This window comes from Danio rerio, chromosome 10, assembly GCF_052040795.2.
Source record: "Danio rerio strain M-AB ecotype USA chromosome 10, GRCz13ab, whole genome shotgun sequence".
NCBI classification, from domain to species: Eukaryota; Metazoa; Chordata; class Actinopteri; order Cypriniformes; family Danionidae; genus Danio; species Danio rerio.
Window position 1 is genome coordinate 35,053,081 of NC_141030.1, and position 19,346 is coordinate 35,072,426.

The following is a 19,346-nucleotide window of genomic DNA, read 5'->3' on the forward strand; positions in this document are numbered from 1 at the left end:
GAAGCCTTATACCTTATTTAATAAATGACCTGCGCCTCAGAGGACAAAGCCGATACGTAAAATTCTGGAGGTACTAATATAATAATAATACTTAAATCGTTAAGGCATTTTAGAATGACCAAAACAACATACCAGGTGTTTTACCCGCCGTCCCAAGTTTTGTTTAGTAGAGAGATTTTTCCTAATGCTGTCAATCTCTCTTATAAATGTATATATTTTTAATGTGCATACTGGAATTTATTCAGTAAAAGTGTTTCCATCACAGTTTATGTGCATTTTTTCTTATTGAATAAAAATTGTATGCGCCTTTTTCAAAATTTATGCGCATCTTGGCATTTCCATCAAGCACTTTTTTAAGAAAAAATCCAAAATGCGTATAAAACAGGTGAATGAAAACATAGCTACTGCTTTTACCCAGGCAAATCACTGGTATCAGCACAGAAAGGAATGAATAAGACGGAACCGCTACCGTTCTCAGTCTTGGATCGGTCTGGCTGGGCATACTGAGCATTGGAGGTTCCCGGCTGCGTCATCCAGTGGCTGCCATCTTGCTCAGGGCTGCAGGGCGCCTGGTTGGTGAAAGGCATAATGGGAGTGCTGGCGTAGGGTGTGGTGTGCTGAGAATACTGAGCGGTAAAACTGCGTAAGTCTTCGCTGGTGGGGTCGATGGTGCTGTAGATCGGCCCCTCGTTGGAGTCTGCGCTGTACTTCTCATTTTGATTGAGGTAATTAGAGATTCCCGCCTCTGAGAAAGAGATGGGAGATTAATTACAGTTTCATTCAGAAGATGGAAAGTTAGCGTTAAATTAATTAGGATGAAACACCGCAGGCATAAACACTGTCTGTCTTTTCATGCACTCGCCAATTTCGAGATTTTTGGGCTTCTTTTCGTTATGTGATTTTCAGGGTAATATAATGAAAACATTCAAAATATATGTGTAAGTGTTTCTTTAATCACACTGTATTGCTTTGTGTCAATTTCAATTATGATACATATTTTTAAGAGGCAGTTTTTTTCTCTACTTTTCACTACTATTAATCACCTGTTTCTAAATGGTCTGTCTCTAAAAGTGAGGGAGACATTTCCATCCCATTCCCCCTGGTTGCTATGCCCCTGCTTGCAGTACAGATGTGCCCACTGAGAATTCACGTTTCTTCACACGTTGTGCGAGACACAGCTCGCTGCAGAGCCATTTGAGCAGAGCTTAGCTCCAGCGAGGGGGAGCATGAGCTCTCGCTCCTCCTCCTATAAGCTGTTTTAATGCGTACACCCACCCCACCCCTAACCCTAACCCCAGTGACATCACTCGTAGAAGAAGTGCAAGAAAGGAGGAGCGAGAGCTCAAGCTCCCCCTCGCTGGAGCTCAGCTCTGCCCAAATGGCTCTGCAGTGAGCACCACTTGCGCTGTGCTGGAATTTGTCATGCGCTGTCCTGCAATATCCACTAGGTGGCGCAAGGAACGACGACTTTTCAATGTCGGGCCAATGCTAGCGGACACGCCCCAAATCAAACCATTGTTAGCCTACTAAGGTCGCAAGTTCCATCATTATAATAAATAAATATAAGGGAAAGGAGAAAAAACATAGCTACTGGTCAGTTTAAGATATTCCTTAAAATACCTTATAGGCTAGGGGTCTTTTTTTATTAAGATCGGCCTTATGCTTGCCTTTTAAATTTAAAGGTGATACATTAAATAATAAAGTTGTTTGAATTTAATAAAGGATATTCCTTTGCTGCATCCTCCTTGATGTTCCAATAATGCATAATAATCTTTATACCACATTAAAGACACAGCACTTTCAGTTCTTGAGAGTTGTTGTCACACAAAGATGTGTTTGTGCGTGAAACATGCGCATTTAGATGCATGTGTGTGAGACTGGGCAAAAGAGCAGCTGGGTTTCTTTCTTTATTTATTTTGGAGATAATGAAAACATATCTGTGTTCAAATATGAATACAATTGAAAGACATGAAACTTTATGGTAACACTTTATTTTGATGGTCCGTTTGTTGAATTTAGGTAACATTGCATCTACATGCCAACTAATTCTCATTAAATTATAAGCAGACAGTTAGGTTGGGTTTAGGGTTAGGATTAGGAATGGTGTAAATTGATATTTATTTGCAAGGTTTCTTATAGTCCGTTAAATGTCTGTTGTAGGAGCATATCAGCAGATATTAAGCAGACAGTCTACTAATACTCAAACTTACATCAAATACAAATTACATCTTCACTTTTGTAGGCTCAACACAACAGTGTCAGATAAAATAGCCTAAGCTATATTAAAATCATTTAAAGAATTACAATATCAGATATAATAATACATACACCAAAACTGCACAACGTATTTAGTATTTCATACTTGTATCCTAAAGATTTTCACATACTGTAGGGATTTGTTCAAATGTGATTTGACTGATAAAAAATAACATCCCTTTTTCCCATGGTTAACAGCATTTTCTGAATTTTGGAGTGATAAAATGAGATTCTCCCAAATTCTATATAAAAACCAACACAGGCTCATTCTGAAAACGTAGTACCGTGGACGTTTCTGGAGACTGCGAATTATGTAGCTGGAGGTATGCATGGCTGCATTTAATTTTTAAACATGTGACTCTAAAATGAGATGAACATTAAACAAGAATTCTGAACCTGATTTCATCCAGAGTTTACCTTTTTTCAGTAGAAATGTGTGTTAATTGGTGCATGGTTTACATAACATTTTAGAAAACTTGTAGTATCTATATACAGAGTGCAAATTACAGGGGGGTATGGGGGGATTGACCCCCCTAATTAAGGCTTGATCCCCCATAAAGGACATTAAAACAAGATGTATCGGGGGGGGGGGGGGGGTCTCTTTGCATGTAAAAAAAGTTCACTCTGATTTGTATTTTAAACAATAATTTAAATCGTAGATATTCATTTGACCACACTTTAACAGTTCATACTACTGTAAAGGCATAATCGCACCAATCATGCCAGAATAAAAAAAAGTCATTCAACAGTCTGAAACCAGCAGTTTAAGAGTTCAAAAGACTCTCTTCACAAGACTTAAAATAGGTGTTTGTTTTTACATAAAGCCTTAAAGTAAAATCAAATTAGATGCATAGTTTGTATAATAAAGTAAGCCAAATTCAGGCCAGAACACTCTAAATAGTCTATCCCACAAACCAATTTCAAAAGAAGCGACTATGCAGTCTACAGTGTTCATTTGTGAATCCTAAAACTCCACATTTATAATCCTGTTAGTTGCTGATATTATCTTCAGCAAGAGAAAACGCTGATGGTGGATGGCTGCTTCTCACTTAGAGCTGTTTAAGCTAATGAGGGAGAGATCGTCACTAAGGGGTGGGGCTTTCCCCCCTTTCATGACACATACAAAGGGAGAATGTCAATCAAAGTGTTTCTGCAGAATGTTTTTTATGAATTGTGATCATAAAAAATTGAAATAAATAATTTCTAGCATTAGAAGCGGGTAATATTTACACACTGTTGCCACACAACTGTGGTCAAACCCCTTATAAAAGGGATTTTTGCATAATAAGTCCTCTTTAAACAGTACAGTCAGTGGTGTTACTCTATAAAATCAAGTCTTACCGTTATAGTATCTCTCCGGTGTTTCGTGTTTAGATGTACAGCAGTTCACTGAGTCTTTCCCGTTGTGCACAAGATTGGTAGTAGGCCAAGAATCAGCCAGCCATGGATAATTTCCCATGTTAGCACCCAGCATACCAGGCCTACAGATAGATCCAAAAATATCCGTGAGAACAGACTATTCTCAAATCAATTTATTTATGCTTTAAATCAATGCTTGAGGGGCTAAAAGTGTAGTTTACCTTCCGTTAAGTCCAGAACTTTCACCATGTGGAAAACCAACTGTAAAAATGAAAATGCAATTAAATACAGGTACAAATCTATATGGATAAATGTGTTTATGATTGATGAATAAAAGTAGACCTATGCTGTTTAATCAAATGATGAAGTTGAAAATATAAATGAAATTCCATTACAACAATGTACTTTATTAAATTTTTTTAACATTTTCTAATGTCTCGTTATTAATTCATTTTATTTAAACTTGTTTTGTTACACATGTTATATGTACTTACTATAATAACTACAAATAATTATGCTAAAATTAAAGTGTAACATTCATTTAATTTTTTAAAAATAAAATAAAATTAAATCAAATAAAAAATAAATATCTATGCTGTAACAGACACAAAAAGTGTAAACTTCATTTAATAAAATAAAATAAATAAAAAATGAAATTAAACATAGAAAATAAAATAAATAAAATAGCTACCCAGAAACAAAAGTGTAATTTTCATTTAATAAAAAACAAAACAAAACAAAGCAAAATAGCCAGACTGTTAAAAAAGACACAAAAAGTTTAACCTTCATTTAATTTAAAAAATAAATAAATAAAATTTACATAAAACTAAATAAAATAAATATAACAAATAAAATAAATAAATAAATAAAAATAAAATAAATAAAGGATTTTAAATGAATAAATAAATAAAATAGCTACACTGTAACAAAGAAATAAAAAAGTGTAAACTTCACAAAAAACAGCTACACTGTTAAAAGGACACAAAAAGTATAATCTTCAATAAATTTTAATAAAATAAAATAAAATAAAATAAAATAAAATAAAATAAAATAAAATAAAATTAAAAAAAAAAAACAAATAGCTACGCTGTAACAAACTTAATTTAATAAAATAAAATAAATAAAAATAAAATAAATAAAACACAAAAAATAAAATAAATAGCTATGCTGTAACAAAGACACCAAAAAAGTGTAAACTTCTTTTAATAAACAAAACAAGCAAAGCAAAGCAAAGCATAGCATAGCAAAGCAAAGCAAAGCAAAGCAAAGCAAAGCAAAGCAAAAACTTATATAAAGTTTTTGCCTTTTCAATAAACTACAATAAAAATATATAAGTTCCAGCAATGGAATGCATATAACTAAAATATCTACACGCATACCTGCCGGTGTGTATGCAAATGACGCAGTGTAATGGCTGAGTTCTTTTCTCTTCTTGCGTCGGCAGTAGATCCACACGCTGAATCCCATCAGGATTACCCAGCATGCTCCGCCAATGCCTGCGATGAAGGCAGGCTGCTTCACCACGTCTGTGATCTGCTCCGCCAGACTTACATTCTCCTCAGATTCACTGCCTCCACCTGTGACTGTGGGCTGCTCTGCCGGCAATTCTGGAGAAAAACAGACAGAGAGAGAGAGAGAGAGAGAGAGAGAGAGATCAAAGTGTTACTCACACAGAATGTCTTAATAGGACTCAGCTTATTGGAAAGATTTAAGCAATTTAGTCTCATAGCGGGACTTTAAAAAGCAATCAAAGAGAATTGACACATTTCTTTGTATTTGGAGTCTAATCCTTTCAGTTTGAAAGTCCCAGCAGCTTTTTTTTGGCAAGCGCTCACAGATAAGAACATTTTTATATATTTTATATTTTCATGTAAATATTTAGAAGTGTATGCTTCATCGATTGAGATTTTTTTTCAGGTGATGTTGCGTTTTGTCTTTTTATTTGATTTATTTTTACATTTAAGCCTGATTAGTTGTTATATATAGAAAGAAAGTGAGCTCAAAGTGTTACTTAGACTATTTTAATAGGACTGAGGCTATTGGAAAGATTTAAACAATTTATGTCGAGTTCAGACTGCATGATTTTTAAAGTAGTCGTGTCACAGATGTTTTCACACTGCATGAATATTGCTCTGTCTGTGTTGTGTTTACACTGCAAAATGGATCTGCGACGGGAGGTTTACACTGCATGACTTTACAATTGGAGGACTCGCTGACAACTTCGTCTCGGTCCGCAAACTACATCTCACAACCAAACACACGCGAGAAGTGACATGGAGACAATGTGAGGTCATGTACTATATTTTTAGTTTTTAACTACATACCGAGAAAGAAGCCTTTAGTGGGGTAGAAAATGTACTTATTTTGCTCAACTGGACTTTAAAAATTTGGGGAATTAAAAATTTCTCTCAAGTCTTTTTCTTTTTGGACCTGGTTGTAGCATTGCTCAGATGACAGGTCAAACAGACATGGGTGCTCCTGCCAAATTTACACTAGTTTTTTCTTCCATTTCCAAATAGATTGAAAATAAGCACTTTTAACTTCTCCCTCAACGTCCCGCTGGCCTGCAGATACCCATACTAGCGGATGGTGCTCTCTCACTGCCTGTAGGTAAAGGCTGATGGCAATGGCCGGTTATCAGCGACTCATTGGCGATTCTCTCAGATCTTATAAGATTCAAAATAATAAATTAATTAATTAATTAAAAAAATAAAAAATAAAAAAATAAATAAAATTACAAAAATAAAATAAAATAAAATAAATAAAATAAATAAAATAAATAAAATAATAATAAATTGTATTTGCAATGTGCTTTTCTTAAACTCAAAGCGCTACAAGGCAGAATACAGGCAATACAAGGCGAGCAAAACAGCGCAACAATAAAAGATGCAATAAAACAATAAAAATATAAACTATAAGATAGAATAAAAAGTTAAGAAAATGATCATCCTAAGTTAAAAGCAATGCTAAAACGGTGAGTCTTAAGAAGTTTCTTAAAAAGGCAGCATTCCTAATGCTAATGGGAAGTGCATTCAACAGCTTAGTTGCAGTGTATGAGAAAGCCTCCCCACCCATGGTCTTGAGTTTACATCGTGGCTGATACAAGGTAAGTCCCGATGCAGAACGAAGACTGCAGGCTGGGGTGGCGAGGGTCACCAGGTCACAGATGTAACTGGGTGCTAACCCATGCACTGATTGAAAGTTAAAATCAAGGTCTTAAAATCAATCCGTGGTTTAATAGGAAGCCAATGTAATTGTAGAAGCACAGGAGTAATATGGTGGCGTGATGATGTGTGTGTCAGAACCCGTGCAGCGTAATTTTGTATATATTGTAGTAAATAAATAAAATGCTGCTCTCTCATTGGCTGTAGGTAAACGTCAATGTTATTTTCAATCAGTTCTCATTTCACATGACATGACTTGAATCGCAGACAGGTCCAGATATTTAGCAAGCCAAATATCTCACAGGTTTCGGCGACTCATCTGCGATTCTCTCAGATTGCATCTTTGATAATTCACACTGTGTGGTTATTACTCGCGTAACTGAGCACCGATTTGCCTGTAATTCCAGGCATTTGTCGATTTCTCAAAATCTGTCAAAATCAGGACTAAAATCATGCAGTGTGAACTCGTCATAAAGCTCAAAGCAGGAATGTTAAAAAGCAATGATATAAAACGTACACTTTTTTTTGTATTTCAGCTCCACAAGTCTTTAATTCTTTTATTCTGAAATGTAAGGCTGTTGTTTTAGCAAGCACTTACTAATAAGAATGTTTTTATATTTTATACTTTCATTTCTAGGTGTATATTACATTTGTATTGTAACATTTGATCAGTAGTACAATTTAGTGAATGTTGTTATGTCACTTAAACATTACTTTTTTAACTTCATTTATTTTTATATTTATGATGTAGTTTGTCTATATACTGTACCAATGTATTGTATAGCTATACAGTTTTACTTTTGTTAAAGTTGTTGTTTATGTAAATATTACATACACAACCAAAGTGTATGTATGTGTGTATATTACTCAGAATGCCATACTAAACCTCAGCCTTTTGAAAAGTATTAAGAAATTTAGTCTCAAAGCGAGACTTTAACTGTTAAACAAAGGGAATTTTTACAATATCATGTATTTGGACACCTCTATTCTATTTCTTTCCTTCAGAAAGTCAGAGTTGGTTTATTGCTTAATCACTCACTGATAAGAACAGATACGGGTTGGCTGTGTTTGCCCACTCCTGCACTGGTCACTGCTGCCACCTCCACCTGGTACAGGACGCCAGGCAGCAGACCCTTCAGTACAGTGCTTAACACACTGCCGTCCACCGTCTGATTGATGTTGTAGCGTGTCTGAGAATCATTGCCCAGACACCAAACCTGAAATCACATCAATAACAACATCTGAAGTAAACATTTGATCATTAAATCATTAAAGTGGATGATATTTCACCCTAAAAAACAACTAAAGACAAGAAAAATATATTGCAGCTTATTTTGAATAATGAATTAGTTAAGATTTTGTACATCTAAAACTGATTGAGATATTTATTTATTTGAGTTTTATTGACTTTTTTTTGGGATATTTAATATTATTTTCTGCATTTATTCTGTTGAATTATTAAACTTAATTAGTAGTACCAATTAAAAGTACTTTATAGGCTAGGCACTTTAATTTTAAATTATAACATATACAGAGTGTATATATATATATATATATATATATATATATATATATATATATATATATATATATATATATATAAAATATATATATAAATATATATATATATATATATATATATATATATATATATATATATATATATATATATATATATATATATAACAATTATTTAAAATATTATATATTTTTATATATTCACAATATGCTTCCTAATTTATATATAATTGAGTTTATAATTTTTTGTTATTATTTTGTTTTTACATTTTTGTCTTTAATTTTGTCTTATTTTAAAGTAAATCAAAATTTTAAAAAACTAAATTTTCTTTTTAAATTTAATTTAAAAATATATAAAATAAACAGGCCAAATATTACAGCTAATATTAATAGCCTAAATTTCATTGATAATTGAATTGTCTATATATAACAAAATATGCATAACTTATCATTTGCTCCATATTTTTTCATGTATGAATTTATAGTTATAATACATTTTTATATCAGTTTTACTTATTTTTAAGTTAACCTAAATAAAAACTAAATAAATAAATTTAAAAAATTATATATATAATGTACCTGGTCAGGGCATGTGTTATGTGTTATATTGTGTTGGCTGTAAGACTGTATGTTGCATGTATGTGAATTGTCACCTTGTACTCCTGAATGACTCCATTCTGCATGTCTGTGGGTGGAGGCTGCCATGAAACACTGATGCTAGAGCTGTTACTGAGCTTCACTGTGGCCACATTCACAGCTCGAGGAGGAGCACTCGGCACTGCAACACAATTACAACTCCATTACAACCACAAGCTGAACGCTGCATCTGCATTAGCACCCTTTCCTTAATTCTGTTTGCAAGACTGAAGCGATTCATCTTCATATTGCATACAGCGGAATAGAACTGAGTCGCCCGGGTTGAATGAACTCAAATTGAATCGATTAGAGTGGAATTAAAATGAAGTGCATCAAATGGAAACTCAAAGAGCAACAGAGATGTATCTCTCACCCTGCTCTGGCATGCAAAATGTCTGTGTTAAAGTAACATCTTGTTAAAGTAGGGTCGAATTTTCAGCAGGTTAGCAACGACAGAACTTTTTCATTACACAGTTTTTATAGTAGCATGACTATATGTAAAAGTATTTTGTTTTACTTGCATTATTTAATGTTGATTTAAATGTTTATTATTATGTATGTTTATTTTGTACAAAGATAGTTATGATTACAAAAATTATTTAAGTAACATGGATTTTTAAAAAACAAAATTATACAAAAAATTATTAATTGACTTCGGCTGGGTCACCACAGCGGAATGAACCGCCAACTACTCTGACATGTGTTTTACGCTGTGAATGCCCTTTCAAGCCGCAACTCAGCAAGGAACATTATTTGATTTTTTATATAATATTTGTAATAATATTATTAATATAAGTAATATTTATTTCACATAAAGTGGAGTCAGCTCGAGTTGAATGAACTGAAATTGAACTGATCTGAGTGGAGTTAAATTGATTTGCACGAATGGAAAGTGAAAGATCAATGGACTTTTTTTTACAAAAGAAAAAAATAAAACAACTGAATAAAAAAACAGTTGAAGTCAGAATTATTAGCCTTCCTGAATTTAATATCCCCCGTTTTTTTTTAAGCAATCGTATTTTGAATTTAAATAGTTTCGTTCTCTCCAGTTTACATTAGTTTACATTTACATTTGAATAGCTAAAATGAGAAGTTTCAGCCTTTAAATTGCAATTAATCGTGATTATTAGAAAAAAAAAGGCAATTAATTTTTTTTTTTCATTGATTGATGGCACTAATATATATTCTGCATGTATATGTTATGGTAATATGTTGTGCATGCAAAAATATGTTTATTTAAATTATAATATATGTGTGCATGATCACGAGTAATGCAAAAACATTGATTACCTTCAATATAGATACAAAATATGTAAAAATATTTTACTTAATTTAAGTACATATATTATATTTACAATATTATATTTGTAAAAGCAATGTAGTTTTACGTTCTGGCATTTTTTCGTGCCTGCATCAATTTCTGTTAGTTCCAATTAAATGGGTATTTATTTTGCATAAAGATAATTAATGCCTTTTTAAAAGTCTCAATAAAATATTGAACAATCTTGTAATTAAATATAATCATATTGAAATACACACATACACATTTTAATATATTTTGTTTGCATTCTTTACAGCTGAATAGAACAGCATGGACTCAAACTGAATTGAATAAAAATATGAAAATATTTAAATTTATTTTTAAAAAGCAAAATAACTTCCAATAAAAACTGTGTACATTTAATTTTCATAAAGATAATTAACAAATCGTTTTGTATTAAATATAATTGAAAAAAAAATTTATATATATATATATATATATATATACAGTATATATATAATTAGAAGAGTAATTCAGTGATACTTTCTTAAAAATACATTAAATCATTTGCAAAAAAAAAAAAAAAAAAATAGAGCAGAGAAAACAGTTTCTCTAACAGCTAATCTCCATTATCCCTCCATAATTAGATTTCCCAGATTGAAGTGATTCATCTTCATAATACACACATTGAAGCAGAGTAGAGTTGAATGATCTGGAATTGAACCAATAAACTGAAGTGAATGAAACAGAAATCTCTCTCTCACCCTCCTCTGGCGTGCGGAGTGTCTGCGATCGGCTGTCCAGGCCCTGAAACTCGTTAAAGTAGGGTCGTATTTTAATCTCGTACTCGGTGCCTTTGAGCAGGTTAGCGATGACGGCGCTACGCTCTGTTGCACCCTTCACTTCCTGCTGGGACCAGGAACCGCCGACAGGCCGATAAAGCAGCCGATAACCCTGGATGTACTGCGACTGACGGTCCACCTGGCGTACAGGACAGAGGAATGAAGGAATGAGATAACGAGAAGTGCAAGGGAATCAGAAGAGCCGATGCGGAGGACAGATTTGACTCACGTTCCAGCTGATCTTCACACTGGAGGCCGTCAACAGCACGGGTTCGTGAAGCTGTACAGACATTTCTCCCAGCTCCCTCTGCACCTGACGATGGTCAACACCCTGACCTGTGGGACTCACATCTGCGGGAATAATGGGATAAGAGGGGATAAAAGCTGTTAAAAATGTTAATAATGCATCATATTTAATCTCAAATACAAACAAACATAAAAAATATTATATACAGTTGATGTCAAAATGATTCGCCCTCCTGGAAATTTCCCAAATCATTTCCCAAATGATGTTTAACAAAGCAAGGAATCTCACAGTATTTCTTACAATATTTTTTCTTCTGGAGAATGTCTTATTTGTTTTATTTCAGCTAGAGGAAATTTTATTTAAAATAAAGGGTTTTTAAAGGATTTTATTTAAAACCATTTTAAGGTCAATATTATTTGCCCTCTTAAGCAATATTATAATTTTTTTATTATTTCTGACTTCAACTGTATATAATTTATGCATTGTGACATGATTTAATGTTCAAAAAAATATTCTCATCATTTTAATTAATTAGTTAAATGAAATAGTTCTCATTAATACAAAATAAAATAACTATGTATCAATAAATGTTATTGTATTTATAAATTCAATATTCAATTTAATGTTATTTCATATCTACACCTTTCATATATGTAATATGGAAAATAACTCCTCTTAATATCAAACCTTTATTTTTAAATCGCACATGTAACTATATATCACGTAATTTTCTTATTCTTATACATATTAGGTTATATGGATTTTAATTACAATAAAAATGTGGATATTTGTGTTGTATTATTTTGATATTATTACTAATTACAAATATAAGCATTGTAAACATATTATTGTACATGGGGAAAAGATGCAGAAAAATATTGTAGTTATAAACACTGTAAAAAATGCTGAGTATCTTCATGTTGCTTTAAAACAAATCAAAGGTAACTTATGAATAGTTTTTACAAATTCAGCTAATTTTCAATAAGTAGTTTAAACAAGAAGCAAAAATAACCTTTTGATTGTATTTAATAATATTTATTAATAACAAAAATAATAATATTTTTTTAATACAGTAGTTTTTTTTTTGTTGTGATTACTTAAAATAAAACTGACATTTGAAAAAAAAAATTAAAAGACATACCAGAATTTATTAGATACAATAGAATATTTTTCTTCTGAATTTAGTCTAAACTGTGTTTTCAGGGTTCGATCCAATCCACACTTAATGCAATTGATTTTCACATAAACTTAATATAATATAATTAACATAATCCCTAATCTCTACTTAACAGCTAAACATATCATTTGTTTCACATTTTTATACATGTGTAATAAAAACAAAGGTCATATAATTGATCATCCCCCAGAGTACAGACCTTGTGTGCGTACGGGCTCTGAAATTGGGCTTGGGTCACTCAGGCCATATGCATTGACGGCTCGCACAATAAACAGGTAAATGGTGTTCGGAGACAATCCGGTGACCGTGTGCTTTTCCAGCTTCACAAAATCTGCAACCGTCTGCCACGTACTGCCTGCCGATTGACTGAAAATAAAAACAGAAAGACAGTAATAATTATTATAGGGTCACACTTTACTATAAGCTCATTTTAGTAAAATGTATTTACTTATTTAATAAATATGAATGTTTGAGTCTTGAGTGGCCATCCCAATCATATTTAAATCAATCCCTAATTCCACATGGATCTATTTCAGCTTCTAAATTCATCAAAACTCCCAACTCGACTGGCTGATTCTGAATAAAACATCAATAGAGCAAATGTTTTGTCCTACATTTGTCCTGAAGCTGCGGCACGGCATTAGAGTGGAGGATTTAACAGCAAAGTCAATGTCATAGATGTTTATCTGCACTCCTCTGATTGTCATTACATGTGTCTGCTTAATGACCGCCTCTTCTCTGATGCTATTCTTGCACCCTTCGGCTTGACAGTGCATGACGTGACAAAAAAAAAAAAGATCTATGTGGTGCTAGATTTATTTATGGCACAGACTAGGCTTGCTGTAATGCGGCCAATGCACTGCATGCATTAAATAAATAAACAGCTCGGATGTAAAACTGTGATTTTATTAGATATAAAGCATTGATTATTATGTGCAGAGGAGTTTCAGATTTAATTCTCTTCAAAATGATAATTCTGATATTAATCACGCACACTTAAATTGGAGCAAATCCATACAGCTTTTAGGCTTTGTAAATCATCACTTATTTCATGACGGAGCCTGTAAAATGCAGTTTTATGCACCGAGAATTCAAGATATTGTAGTAAAAATGCCTTGTTTGATGTTTGTCTATATCAAGGGTGCCCAAACTCGGTCTTGGAGGGCGAGTGTTTTGCACAGTTTAGCTCCAACTTTCTTTAACACACCTGCCAGGAAGTTTCTTGTATACCCAGAAAGATCTTAATTAGCTGGTTCAACTGTGTTATTTGGGGTTGGAACTAAAATATGCAGGACACCGGCCCTCTAGGAACGAGTTTGGACAACCCTGGTCTATATGATATAGTTAATAATATCTATATAACAAATAACAAATATCACACAAGCAACAACAGCTGTTTTTTTTCATTCTTCTGAGTGCAAAGCTGATATTGATTTCTACAAGAGTTCAGTAAAAAGGATGTTAATATTCTATTAATATATAAAATGTAAGAAAATTCGAATAAAATTAATTCTATTGTTATAATTTACACAAAATATTTTATGTTTTTGCTCAGTTTTGCAAAAGAAAACCCTACTATTAAGCATACAAAATTTGGATGCAGCTTATAAAACGGCCATTGTTGGCTAAATATTTATACGCAATGAATCCTATGTTGAATCTAAACATGTCTTTCCAAAGGTACGAATGGTAATGTTAAACACACTAATGACTTTAAATCTTCCTTTAGGGTTAATATTTCAGCAAGATTTAATATGCAAGTCATGTGGGATTAATTGAAGTAATTAATCTCTACATTGAGTAATTAATTACAGTTAAAGAAAATTGGCAGCACTTTTTTAACAGTCTTTTTTTACATGTATGTCTCATGATTGATATTGGATAATAACTACGACACCTAAACCTGCTCAAGAACTCAAACTTAACCCATGTAGTTACTTAACCCAACTTAACCCTGTCATTACTCAGTTCATCATTTAGGTAAATACTACTAAGGGTAGACAATTAATCGTGATTTTCATGCACATTTTGTCAGTAAAACCGGTTGTAGTTAACCTAGCAGAATTTACCACAGACTCATACTGCACGGACAAGCTATGCAAAATCACATCCAAAATCAAAGATAATTTAATTGCACATCTTCACCACATTCACCGGGGATGATGTTTACACATGCTATAAAGTTTCACACACCTTCGTAGCTCTGCACTACATGGTTTCTGTGCGCTTCATGGTACTTTGTGTCACAGCATCTATGTTCGCCGAGGACAACAGCCAATCACATGATTTTTCCAAGGTTGCGTAAACGTGACTGGCTATCATCAGCTACAGGGTATTTGCATGGAGCAACCTAACTGCCATCTGTTTTATGATCTAAAGTTCACCCTAAGTTTACATGAATCTTTGACGTTGATATAAGAAAAATAACATTTTAAAAATTACAATCTGAGGGCAGTTTCAAGTAAACCTATCTTTGTGTGTAAAATTGTCATGTAGTTTAGGTCAAATCGCGTGATCTGTGCAGCGCGACTAGTTGACCAATCAAAAAGCATCACTGCAGAGCATTTAAGTCGACTAGTCAGTGCAACCCTTTTTAGTCACATTGAATCAATAAAAGGTGTAAAATCTTCTGTTTATCATACAACACTATGGGGATTTCCTGTTTTTTTTTTTCTCCGTGCAAGTTTAGACTTTTTACATGAGTGCACCCTCTGGCTTTCGAAAGAGTTTTACTACTGATCAAACAACTGTGGATCCCTTTCAATATGTGCATGGCAAGCGCAGCTTTAAGATAGTATTTTCGAACATTCACCCAGCACTAGTGAGTACACTGCAAGTGCATGTTAAGTACATGAACTGTATTATAAGATGCATTCAATATGTTTATTGATCGACATCTCGGTTTACTACAGCAGATGATTCACTTATGGTGCTTTCACACCAGTGAATCGATTCAGTTGTTCCGAAACAGGGATTAAAATTGTAACATTGTTGCTCTTTGCTCTTGGTGCAAACACTGCAAAGTTTCTAATCGGACCAAAAGAGCTAAAAAAAGGCACGTGTGAGTAAACTCTCCTCACATTGGTCAGAGTGTCAGGGTTTATATTAGGGTCCCGCTCAGCTGTCAGGAGAGGTGGTGGTTTGGTGGTGTTTGACAAGGTGCGCGACATGTCTGAAGAGCGAGGAGAGATGCGGTGGGGAGGGGTGAGAAGGGTGCGCGACATATTTGAGGACTGGGAGGGAGATGCACGATTACCAGGAGATTATCACTCGTTTGCGGGCATCCGCGAGACTCCCGAAACTTCCCGCCATACTCATAATTCTCTTTTCATATAGCTGTATGCCTATTACATATCCATAAAACACTGTGATATTACCGCGCTCAGATCGTATTGCTTTCTCACTGCAATCGATCCGCTCCAGAGTTTGTTTCAATCGAGCCGAGACCACCTCATTCAAGCAATCTCGGACCGATTGATTTGGCACGGATCCTAGCGCGATTGCTGGTATCACATATGCCAAACGAACCGCGCTAACTGGGCAAACGAGACAGGTTCCGAAACGAAATATAGGTGTGAAAGCACCCTAAGTATGCTTTCACACCTGTGAATCAATTTGCTCGAAACAGGGATTAAAATTGTTACAATGTTGCTCTTTGTTCTTGGTGTGGTTCGCTTTCACACGGCAAAGTTTCTAAACGGACCAAAAGAGCTAAAAACAAGTCACATGCGAGTAAACACTCCTCACATTGGTCAGAGTTTCAGGGTTTATTTTCAGATGTAAGACCGGCTCAGCTGTCATGCGTCCTTATTTTAATTTATGATAATGAGCAATAAAGACATCATAAGTGAAAATCTGCGCTTTCATTTTGAATTGTGATACCCACAGACACAGTCACCTAATATAAATCAGAGGTAAGACTATCTCAAACGTAACAGTTAGCTTGTGCATTATAGGCTTTTACATAAAACGCACATTTACCGGTAGGAAAGGACCTCCCGCCCTACTCATAATTCTCTCTTCATATAGCTGTATACATGCCTATGACATATCCATGATACACTGTGATATAGCCGGGCTTGGATCGTATCACTTTCTCACTACAATCGATCCGCTCCCGAGTTCATTTCAATTAAGCCGAGACCACCTCGTTCAGGCGATCTCGGACCGATTAAGTTGGTGTGGATTCGAGCGCGATTGCTGGTATCACATATTCCAAACGAACTGTTCTAATTTGGCAAACGAGACAGGTTCCGAAACAAAAGTGTAGGTGTGAAAGCACCCTAAAATCCAGATAACATCCAAAAAATGCTGATATATGAATGGGACTCAATGACAACCAAGAGAGCTGCTTAGTTGTGACATACAGGTGGGCAAAATTCATAACAACATGCATCCCCCTCTAATAAACAATGCATGTTAAACATGGACATCTGTCTGCGGCAGAAGGCTCGGGGATGTTTCTCTTCACTTGTCTGTGGTTAACCATCACCCTTGTTTAGAGCATTGGTCACGTGCGCCGCGTTCAAGGTTTATTTTCCCCCGGTGGCAACTCCTGCCGCAGACACAAAGCCAATAAAAGACCGACCTGCACAATTAGGCCAAGCCATAAATGCTGGGAACGTCGTAAATATTCCTTCAGCGGCCGCCGATAGCAGCGATAAATCCAAGGTCACTTTGCCATCAGCTGGGATGGAGGAAACAGGGAAAGGCTGAGAGGTGTGACACAAATCCCTTTTCTCCAGCAAAACGCCAACTGGGCTATTGAATGCACACACATATTCGCATAAACGTGCATAAAATCAAAAAGTGGGCCGTAAAGTTAACCTTTTCTAAAAGCAAAAGCCTCAATCCTCTTCATCCGCAGTTCCTTCGCAGCACCTCAGGGGAGGAAATTTTATAGCAACCTCCCCCCTCCCTCTTTCAGCCCCACAGCACTCTATAAAGAATCAATTTTAGGGATGTGGGGCCATGCTAACTGTTACCCAGGGGGGCAAGGGAGAGGAGAGAGACCTAGTGTGTGTGCATGACATACAGAAAGACTGAAAATGTGTGTGTGTACTGGTTTTGGTGGTTTACAAGGACAGTGTTTTGGTATAGTGACATGGTATGACCTAGTTGTACTCTATTGCGGTGGTTTAGGATGACATGGCTTGTGTCCTTGTAATTCAAAATGCTGACTTAATGGGGGCTTTTCACATTCAAATTTTGCCACAGGTTTCCTGTGAGGGTTGGGTTTAGGGGTAGGGCAATATAATAAGCAGTTTCAACTGTATAAAATACATTACGCCTATGGAGAGTGCCTGTAAACTACCAATACCAATACCAATGCTAGTGTTTGTGTGCGTATGTGTGTGTGTGCGTGCACGTGTGTGTGTGTCCATTGCTGAATAGCCTGTTTGCTGTCTGTCCTCCCTCTAAAGACTGCAGGACCTTGCTTCTGTAATTAGAGGTAGCCCCATTTCAGCCAGCTTACAATAGCTTAAAGAAGAGTCTGTGTGGACTAGATCTGAATTCATTAGCATATCATACTCAAGAGCAAGTGCATTTCTCAAGCTTACTTTCCATGAACAAACCCAAAACACTTGACGTTTCTTTTTATTTATTTATTTTTTATTCTTGATGTGTAGGTCATCCAATTAGGATGATTCCCTTATTATGCATCCTCTTATAACTTTTATACTAGTATTTATTTACAGCCCTGTTTCTAATCGATGATAGTAATAGTGGATCTTTCGTGACCATTTATATTGTGCTTTGATACAATGCAACAAAATATGTATACCTTGTTTTATTGCTCTTTCTAAGTTCTATATTGAGTATGTTAAGTTAGTAAAGCTAGGCTAAATGCAGTCACTTCAATGGGTGTTTACACCATGAAAGCAATCTGATATCTCAAAGAGCTGAAAATGTGAAAACAAAGCCAACAACAACAAAAAAAAAAACTCAAAATGTTGATGACCACATATGATCGGACTGATGAAAAAAACCTATTTATACCTGAAATATCTTACTATTTCAATTCTATTCAATTTATTATAATTTATTCAACAGTTCTGTCTGGTTCTCGAATCTGATTGGCTGATACCAGTTCGATATTCTGCAATATCAGAACTCCTACAGCCTCCTCACCCTTTTGTATTACTCCGCCAACATAGAGTGACAGCAGATCAATAAACTCACTACAGCTGACAAATATTGCTGCTTTTAGAAAACATAATGTACTTTTGAGAATGTAGCTGTTTAGATTGCAACTATGCAGTTTATTTATAAGAATAGAGCCTATTTTAAGTATTTAATTTCAAAGATACAGCGCCATCCACAAGATAATTCGCATAATAAGCCCTTAGAGGAGGAAAAACCCAGCGTAATTTTAAACTACAGCTGATCAAATCATTATAAAACTGGTAAGCGACTTTCTAAATCGATCTCTCTCTTTTGTATATTGTAGTGCTGTATTTATACCATAGTAATTGTATAGTGTGAAGTATGAGATGGGACTCACATATTAGGAATGTATGTATTTTGCGTTGGCCAATCGTATGACCTTGAGTTACTTTTACACTGGTGGGACTCTAAGGCAACGCACACCTCCCACCAGTGCTGATATACAGCCACATCGCACTGCTACTTATGTGATATTGCTTATTTATCATTATAAATGATAATTGATCAATTATTTTACATTTTTCAACTACTAAATAGAAAGTAATTTGTAATATTCAATAATAATAATAATAATAATAATAATAATAATAATAATAATAATAATAATAATAATATATAATACATTAATTTATAATACAATAATATATATACTAATACATTATCTAAATGTATTCATTTAAGCACTGAGACAGTCATTAAAACAGAAGTTAAAGTAATA

The 19,346-nt window shown here is 34.4% G+C and overlaps 1 protein-coding gene across 10 annotated transcripts in view; it reads right to left on the reverse strand.

Moving 5' to 3' along the window:
* Positions 1-19,346, reverse strand: part of robo3 (roundabout, axon guidance receptor, homolog 3 (Drosophila)) — a 494,668-nt gene that overhangs the window by 16,737 nt on the left and 458,585 nt on the right. For all 10 annotated transcript variants that reach the window (XM_087268852.1, XM_087268848.1, XM_087268847.1 and 7 more), the window contains 9 exon segments: positions 12,660-12,826; positions 11,266-11,387; positions 10,959-11,175; positions 8,951-9,075; positions 7,819-7,996; positions 4,995-5,222; positions 3,837-3,876; positions 3,598-3,737; positions 470-745 (listed from right to left, as the gene is read on the reverse strand). In XM_087268852.1, the coding sequence (XP_087124978.1) occupies positions 470-745; positions 3,598-3,737; positions 3,837-3,876; positions 4,995-5,222; positions 7,819-7,996; positions 8,951-9,075; positions 10,959-11,175; positions 11,266-11,387; positions 12,660-12,826 (1,493 nt within the window).